This window comes from Coturnix japonica, chromosome 7 (genome assembly GCF_054131305.1).
Source record: "Coturnix japonica strain WE chromosome 7, WE-NBRP24, whole genome shotgun sequence".
In the NCBI taxonomy this organism is placed as follows: domain Eukaryota; kingdom Metazoa; phylum Chordata; class Aves; order Galliformes; family Phasianidae; genus Coturnix; species Coturnix japonica.
The window spans coordinates 19713169-19722562 of NC_140669.1; the positions used below are offsets into that span (position 1 = coordinate 19713169).

General features: G+C 47.3%; 1 protein-coding gene across 1 annotated transcript in view; it reads right to left on the reverse strand.

Annotated features, from left to right (window-relative positions):
- Positions 1-4974, reverse strand: part of PDE11A (phosphodiesterase 11A) — a 123380-nt gene extending 118406 nt beyond the window's left edge. Inside the window, exon 1 of the mRNA XM_085552639.1 lies at positions 3933-4974. Coding sequence (XP_085408765.1) covers positions 3933-4694 — 762 coding nt within the window. The 5' untranslated portion in view covers positions 4695-4974. The remainder of the gene's footprint in view (positions 1-3932) is intronic.
- Positions 4975-9394: the final 4420 nt, after the last annotated feature.

The following is a 9394-nucleotide window of genomic DNA, read 5'->3' on the forward strand; positions in this document are numbered from 1 at the left end:
GCTATCAAGAGGAGCAACCTCTGTCCACACTGGAAGCCAGAACAGAGATATATGCAGGAGTTGCTGGTGCCAGTAGCTGAACAAGGCAGCTCATAAATGCTTCCTACCCACATGACTAGATCTCCCAGGACCTGGGGTTTTAATGTTGTAACTGCTTTTTAAAATGGAAACAGACACACTGTTAATATTGATGGTAACAAGTAGTTATCACATGTAATAAAATGTGGTTCCTATCTGTTCATTACTGCCTACATCAAGAGCCCTTCCCCCGGAAGGAGAATCTTTTCCTCTTCGTGTCTGTAGAAGTAGTACTCTACTAGGCTTAAAAGTGACAGAGTCTGAAGCAAGGAGGTATTAAGGCCATTCTTTTTTTTTATTATTATTATTTTAATTCCAGTAAGGTAGTTTAATATTCTTTTCAAAGACTTGAGCTGCTCCCCTCGCCCCCCCCCCCAAAAAAAAATCGTTTCTGATCATCTTTTACTGCTTTTCTCCAGCTTCCAAGAACTCATGTCTTAGCATGACTCCTTTTCATATTTCTTCTTTCTTTTCTCCTTACTTTATTAAAATATCAATCTGGGGAGACATTTTATCTCTAAGGCTATTTTTTAAATTCCAAATTTAACATAAGATGTACCGAAAACTTTTTTTTCAGCTGACACTGGCAAATGGCCCAACATATTTTTTCAGTACTTTTCTGATGTATACTTGCTATTCTGAAGAACAAGAATTTTTTCAGTAGTCAGAAGGATGTGGGATGCTATTAAATTAAATCCAAACTTTTGCGCATCTTAAACTACAGCAGTAACTAAGCATTCCTTGTGATTTAAAATGCAGTTATTTAAATGACACTCTAAAAGATGGAACAAAATAGAAATGATCAGGAATCTCAGCTGGATGTCATAGAAGATCTGTAAGAAGGAGGGATTTCATGAAAAATCCATAGCTTTAAGTAACAGGAAAAAAAGTAAAATATTTAAACAATTCGTAAGATCTCTGGATAAAGATTTAATACCACTTCTGTCTTCTTACAATATATTTAATATGTTTCATACTTGTGCAAAAACTACATCTATGCTTTGTAAAAGGGAGCTCCAAAGGACACTTAAGTCCTTCCTTCTTTGCTAATATGAACCGATTCTTTGAACACAAATGCTCAAGACTTCCTGGATTATTTGCATAATAAGGAGTCAATAAAGCTTTACAGAATTAATACAGGAAAATGATCCAAGGCCATATTTCAAAACCCAAACTTACTAGGACTCCAACTTATCGCTCAACAGGATTACTTCCAGGATATAGTGTTTAAAACACACTCCTAAATGCAAAGAAAGTGTTTAGGTCCAGTCCTGTTCTGAAAAATTCTGTAGGACTCTTACAAATTAAATTACAGACTTTGCAAGTGTTTATACAGTTATAAAACCCCACTTTAATCACATGACAGTGCAGGTAAATTAAACTTCTAATGTCATGAATGAATTCTGTACCTGTTGACTCAGTAATATAGCATTCAGCAAAATCTTTCCATAAATTAAATATTTCTCAAATTCTCTGATGTGGTGAACTTCCAAAGTGTTTATGCAGTCACTTACTTCATATCAAGTTTATAAATCAAACTACAGTGAGATATCCATAGTTGTTGCTTATTACAGTCATTTCAGCTTGTATTTGATCAGGCTTTAAGTAAATAAAGGTGGTCGCATGATCATAAAATACAATTCCCAATATTGCAAATGAGGTAACTAGTGCTGGGAAAGTATTTTTCCTCTTTATAAACAAGTTTGTTAATTTAACAAGAAGCAAAAAGCCATTACATTAAGCTAGAGAAGCTGGTCTGACCTAATACAATAAAAGAAAGGCCTTTCCTTACCAAATGAGTAGCATCACTGTAAACATTGTCTTCAACAGACAAAATGGTGCTGCTCTCTCACCTCTTTTTCTCTACCTTCATCTGTCACCCTGACAAAGTTTCCTGCTGGAGCTATTTTTTTTTTAATCTGATGGTTGATTAAACGCTTCCATCATCAGTGGTGATGCTGACAAAAATTGTATCATTGCATTTGTTAATTTTTAAAGAGTGATGCTGTGAGCACCACAGTGACCTCAGATGGAACAGCTGTCACTTTGTGCACATGTATCTGGCCTTCCTTAGGGCTCTTTATTCTATTAAATTAGAAAGGTCTCCTTTTAATGATACACAATGGGTATATACCTGCCAGGTAAAAGAGTGAACTGCATTAAGTTGGAACGTAATAGAAAGCAGATCCCTCTTTTATAATCAAGCAAAAGTTTCATTAAAGTTACAGTGTCTAACATTTCTGTTGCACTAGAGTTGATCAGAAGTAATTCCCCAGAAAGCAGTGAAGTTGCGATTGATATAATTACAGGATAAACTTGGATCAGAACTTTCTCTTTTAAGGTACAATAAACTGTTGAAAGTAGCTGGACTTTTCCACAGGAAAGTAAATATAAAATGAACAAACACCTAAGAAAAAATAATACAGTCCCTTATGACTAGGAAAACACCTGCTTTTCCAGTGGTGTTCTCACCTCCAAAAGAGGTGTTCAGGGCCATCTGGAGCTAAAAGAGAGGGCCAATCTCTATTCCAGCCAAATTCAGATATTCCCAATCTGTTTATTCACTTGAGACTATTGAGAATATCTTCTGCTTGAACCCAAGCAGCATACATTTTGGGGAGGGTACAGTTCGAGAAAGGAAAGTTATAAATAATAATCAGATTGTAAGAGAAAACAGATAATTGGCACAAAGAAAGGAAGAAAGCAAGCTTAGAATTTTACAAAGGTTATCCAATAAACAGTCATTTTAGACTGAATATTACAGCCTTTTTACCAAGCTCTGTTCTTTCCCTTCGAGCTCTGTGGGCTGCAAACCTCTCTTAATGTGTACCTGTGAGGAGCTCAGTCTTTTTCATTGGTTGACAAAAATATAAATATTCAGCCCCAAATACATTTAGCCTGGTTCTTCTGTATTCAAAACAGAAACTCCAATATTCCTTTTCTAAGTTTCTTCCTTAGATGGTTTGTTACAAAGCATCAAGAATCATCATTCTCCCCCCCCCTCCCCCCCCAAGCTGTTGTTATTATTCTTGAGAAAAATTGGACATTGGACAGTGGTTATTACCAGAATTCTTAAAGACATACATCTCTCACCTTTCTAACACTTTCCAAGATCCTCGTTTAGAAAATGTTCTCTGGTTCTTAATTTTTTTTAAAGACTGACACTGCTGGAAGTGCCTCGTGCTCATACGTAATCAGAATCAGCACCCAGGACTGCGGGAGAGGGTGGTAAACCCGGAGCTAGCAAAGTGAATACACTGTTTTGCATGAACACGCTCGGGACTTCAGCCCATGTTGAAGCCTGAGCATTTTTGCCCCAGAAACAGAACTACATTTCACGATTTAAACTGAAGCTTCCATAAAACGTGGAGAAACTCCTTGCAAGAGAATAACAGGGATGGATATAACTCTCCTAGAAAAGGGTCTGCAAACGCATGCCATGCGGTCTGAGCGGGCATAAGCAAAGGTGAAAATACACGTTTCTTTGAAGGCAGAGATATTATGTCAGCAGCGGGCAGGCGGGGAACGCTACACGAGACCGAGATTTGAGGAGATGATTACTGGGACCGTCACGACCATCTCTTTAAACTTTTCTTCAGCGAATTCCAGAACACTTTCGGGAAACGCGCGGAGCTACCCCGCACTCCCGAGAAAGCCGGCAGCACAGCTGTAGTGCTTCGCCGCCAGCCGAGCCGCGCTGTCTCCCCCGAGGTACCCTTCTCGACACCCCCGAAACCATCCCCGGGAGTCCTACCCAGGTGCACCCAGGGGGAGCCAGGGCCGGGGGCGAGCGGCGGAGCCCCGCGCCAAGGGAGCCGGGGGCGGCGGAGCGCCGGGTCCCGCCCGGCTCCTACCTGGTAGGCGTCGGGGATGTTGACCGTTTCTCCGTGCTCCGCCACGTAGCCGATGATGCCCTTGCCCCAGGGCACCTGCACCTCGCTGCTGTTCTCGGTGGAGCCGCAGGGCAGCAGCGGGGTGCCGGCGTGCACGTCGAAGAACTTAGAGACCAGGCTTTTCTTGCCAGCGGCCGCCCCCTCCACGAGGAAGAGCGAGCCCCGGTCGGCGTCCACCATGAGGCAGACGAAGATGAGGATCTTGTAGCTGAGGCTCGTGAGATCCAGGTCGTTGGAGATGTCCTTGACCAGCTCCAGGAAGAACTGCCGTTCGTTATGCTCCTTGAGGTAGCGCTTGTAGTCCAGGGCCGGGGGCGGGTACTGGGGCAGGCTGACGCGGGACTCCAGCAGGGCGCTGAGGATGTGCGCGGTGGTGGGGGGCAAGGAGCTGGCCTTCCGCAGCAGCGCCCGCCGCCGTACGCTGCTTAGAGGCTCCTGCGCCCGGGCGTGCACGTGCTCGTCGTAGGTGAGGTTGACGTGGATGGCCTTGGAGCGGGCGAAGCTCTTCCGCAGCTCCTTCTGGGATGCTCTCCGCTGCAGCCCCCCGGCTCCGGACCCTCCCGCGCCGCCCCAGCCGCCGCCGATCCGCCGTTCCTCCGACGGTCCGCCGGCTGGAGTCTTGGGAAGCGAGTTTCTCCTCTTCAGCCACCTCTCCACCAGCTCGGGGTGCCTGTCCAGGAAACTTTCCACGGCCGCCACGTCGAGGCCGCCGTCGGCCGCCATGGTACGGGGAGCGGGGGAGTTTCACGCCATACCCCGACGGGAGCCGATCCTGTCCCGCGGCCGGGCCGGCCGCCCCTTCTCGTCCCCCAGTTGTCCACGCGCCCTCCTTCTCCTGCCACCCACTCTTTATTATTACTATCCGCCTTATTCCAGGTATTCTTTCCGCTGCCCGCCTCCCGCTCCTCCTCTGCTCCTCGGTCCCGGGCTGCCGCCGCGCCTCTGGAGATGCTCGGGCAAACCCCTCCCGCACGGCGCTGTCAGCGCTGGCGGCGGCGGCTGCGTAACCCAGGCGGCGGCCGACTGAAGGAGGGGGGAGGCGGGGAGGGAGGGGAGGGCGGCGGCAGGACGCGTGAGCCGAGCGGGGGGGCGGCGGGAGGAGGCAGCGCCGGAGAGCCCGGCTGCGGGGGGGAGGGGGGAGAGCGGGGGCGTATGGGGCCGGGAGGGCCCGAGGCGAGGAGAACGGGAGCCGCGCTCGGGGATTTCGGGGGGATTTGGGGGCGGGGAGGGGTCCTTTTGTCTGCCACGTGTGTGCGGGGAAGGGGCATCCCGGCGCTGCGGGGAGAGGTAGCGCGAGTGTTGCTGTCGGAACGGGTTAATTCATAGCATCATCTGCCAGGCTCGAGCACTTCAGGGGACAAACGGAACGAACGGATCCCGTTCAGACCGAGTGGATTCTTAGGTACCCGAGAGGAGGTGCCTGCACCTCCCCGTGCGGTGTGCCCGCCCGTGCCCCGCTGGTCCGGCGCCGAGTCGGGGGACCGCCACGGGGCCGCCGCCTCCCGGGGCTCCCAGCGGAGGTATATCGCCCTCCACCGGGGCCAGGCCCCCGGCCAACGCCGCATCCACCGAGGCAGGCGGTGCGGGGTTATTCCCGTACGCACGTGGAGCACGTTTCAGCTCTCCATCGATGCCTACGCAAAAGCGATTGGAAAAAAAAAAAAACACAACACGGAGTCATGGAGCCTAACACGTGAAAAATGTCTTTCATGCGCTAGGTAAAGACTGAATGAAGGCGGCTTCAGAAATTCATGAATGGGAGTTGGGCTGGCTGGGAAAACACGGCAAATCCGAGATCGGAGGAGATTCCCGGCCGCCGGAGACACCCGTCCCTACATCGGTCCGTGCGGCGCGCAGCCCGGACACCCTCCAGAGCGGGGCTCGCGGGGACACTCGGGGCTCTCCGCCGCAGCCGCAAGTCGCAAGAGGTCGGGCGAGCGCCGCTGGCACCGCGACCCGGAGCCCGCTCGGGGAGCGGCAGACAAAGAAGCTCTCCGACCGCCTCACTACGGCCCCGAGCCGCCGGGACTCCGCACCCCTCGGCGGGCACCGCTTCGCCACGGCTCGCCCCCCCGCACGGGGCGGCTGCGACAGAAGGACGGCGCTCCATTGATAAACCGCCGGTGGCTCCGCTCCTCAATGGGGCGGAGAGGGGCGCGCAGGCGCGGGCTGTCGGGGCTGGGAAGGGGAGCGGAGCCGCGCCCCGGCCGCCCAGGCGTGCCCGGCTGCGGAGCCGCGGGGAGCGTGCGGTGGGGCCGCGGGGTGACGCGCTGCAAAGGGGCTTCCCCGAGCTGCCCGCGCCTCCGCCCGCCGCTGGAACGCTGTCAGGGCTGGGAACGGGGATCGCTGCCCCTCAGCCGCTGTCACAGCACGGGAGGAAGACGCTGCTGAGATGCCGGTCTCGCCGCCCGCAGCCACTGTGTAAGCATCGCCCTCGGGGGGCACCTGCTCGCCCGCAGACGCCGATTCCCTCCTGGCCTTTCCGCTGGCATTTACTTTTTGCAGCGCTGGCACAAACATGCCGCCTGCGCAAAGAAACAGCTTTAAGCTGCTGAGCGCCTGGCAGGCACGCACCTCGATCTCTCAGCAGAGGCCCTTTAGGCATCTCCATACGGTTGAAATGATTGTGTGTAAACAGTTTTTTGCCATCTCAGTGCAGTAGCACTCATACCAGTGCTTTAATACAAAATGGGTACTGTGCAGCAGTCCTGCGTGTGGACACAAGGCAATGCAGTGTTTCTGTAAGTTCAGGCATAAAGCATTTCTCTAGGCTATTCAGTGAATTGTTGCAGAAAAGCCCTCCTTAGAAGCCTGACCTGTTGTTTCAGTGGATATAAGGAGATAATTTGGGTTTGCCTGCAGCCTGGCACATGTCTGGATGCCTCTGTTTGCAGCGTGAGTACACTGAGCACACGGTACTCTGGGCTGCAGCTTCATGTGTGGGCCTGAGATAGATAGATAGATAGATAGATAGATAGATAGATAGATAGATAGATAGATAGATAGATAAACTACAGCTTTAATTGGGAGAGACAAAAACGCACATGGATTTCATCAGCTCCATAGTTTTGTTGTGCACTATTATAGTTCTATGGGTATGCTGCAGTGAACTACAGACAGCATACAGCTGGTGCATGTCATGTATGGTGCACTGGTTGTTGGTATGGATTGATGATGCTAACTCTGACAGCATGACAGCTTTGTAGCCTGGTCTCCTAATGTACAAAGGTTAAAGCACCTTACAAAGATGCTTTAACAGAACGACAAGCAGAAGCATCAGTGCATTTGTCAGTCTATTTCTCTATTGAGAAAAGCAGGGAGGGGCATAGCACTCTTCAAAATGCAATGGAGGAAAGTACCCGTGGAAACTTTTGTCATTCAGGCAGATGCTTTACTTTAATTGACTATAAACAGTCAACAGCACAAGTCCTAAATATTATACTTGAAAGTGGAATGTATTTTATAGCTACAGGACACAAGGAAAGTAAAGCAGGTACTCACGTGCTTGCGTCATAGAATGTTTTATCACTTACTGCCTTTGCTAAATTCACTGCTTTGGAGCTCTTTAAGACAACAAATTGAAACCCCTAGTTGGAATACACTGGAACAATACTGATGAGTACCTGGGTACAGATAAGACAGCAAATTAATTTTGTACCAATGCTCCTTTTCGTGATGACGTAAGGAAACCTTGCTGGAGTGGGATACATTAAAATCATTTTAACATCATTTGTGTAAACAGATAATTACACTGTAAATCTTGATTCAAGTGTTAAAGGAGAGTTCGTGTGGTTTTAGCAGGAGTGCAATCGCTTTCATCAACAACCCACTGTTAGTGAAAATATTATTACTAATTTCAGTTGCTAAAGTTGGTCAGCCCTCAGTCATTCTACATGTTAGAGGAAACCTCAATATATTAGCATCAAGTGGAGAAAAAAATCCACAACTCTGAAAGATGACTGGTAGATTATTATACCATTTTAATACATGAAGGAACAGTGACAATGCAGTGAGCAAAAAGAAAACCTTCTCCAAAAGAAAAACTTTATTTAGTTGTCCAGCGTAATATGGGTCCTTCTTGTTTGCTTAGCTGTAACCAAATAGCAACAGTTTCAGTGGGTCTTTGAATAACTAGTTGGAGAAGTGCGCTCTGTGCTTAGGGAAAGGAACAGTATTTTCTGTGGCGTACTCCATAAGGATGTATGAAAAACATGACAGTGTAAGTAATACTCACCTCTTGAAGCTGTTTATGAGGATACAGCACCTTGAACCATGCTTTTATTTGATTTTAAGGCCCTAATGAACAATAACTATCAAAACACTATCAAAAAACTAAAACTTGACATAGCAGCCCATCAAAATTCAGAATGTTTTTTTCATTGTCATTACAGCTACAGCAGCAACGGTTCACAAACAAGTTGCATTTTTCAAGTATGTAATAAGATCAGCTCTTTCATTCTGCTTTTTAATTCCAGCAAAAATAGTTTTTTTACCAGGAATGTATTTCTTAGGGTTTTCCAATACTCCATTGGTGCGCTCTCACTCCAGGTGAACATAGTTCCTTTGAACTATGTAAATGTCTTTGTCATTTCAGTATTTAGATGGCCCAACTGCAAATGAGTGTACACAGAGTGTATATAGATTGTTGTTTTAATGAAAGTTGTGGTCTGCGAAAGGACCTTAGAAAAAGTTACCAATGTCCACTCCTGGATTGTCACAAGAGAATTTGAAAAAGCATTAATTTTTCCTTTCAACCCTGCTAAGTTCTGCCCATCAGCAGAAGCCTTCTGTTGTACAGGAGACTACTGAAGTACCTGATGATAATGATCTGCTCACACTTATGCACAATTGACTCAGATATCATTTGGTTGGTTTTCTTTTAAAATTTCGTTCTAATGTTCCTATCCTTAGGACTTTTTACTGTTTGTAATTACTTCATTCGAACATGGTTTAGATCAAAATAATATCCATTCAAAAGGAAAACCTGAAAAAGAATACAAAGGCTTATTTTCCATTTGTAGGTGTTATGTTGCCTTTCAAGACTGTACTAAAATACACGAGGCTAGTCATTGCTTACTGGTAGGTGATGGTGTTTAGTCAAGTATTGCTGAGTAAAACAAGTGCAGCACACCACAGTGTCAGTAGAGGGTGGTGACGAGCAAACAAAATCCAGAAGCGTCCTTAACAGAAATGAAAATTTGCCCATAGATACTGCACAGTTCTGGGAAAGCTGATCTGGCGTAATAAATAGTGGCAAAATTTCTTTGTAATTTATAGGCTGAGTAATTTTGCTTCTGAAATTGCAGTTTAGATTCATTTTACGTTTACGCAAAGCAGATGCTATGAGAGTAACTCACTGTGAATGAGCCTCAGTGTTGTATGTAAGGAAAACTTGTTTTCTTTACCCATGTATGTTCCATGCA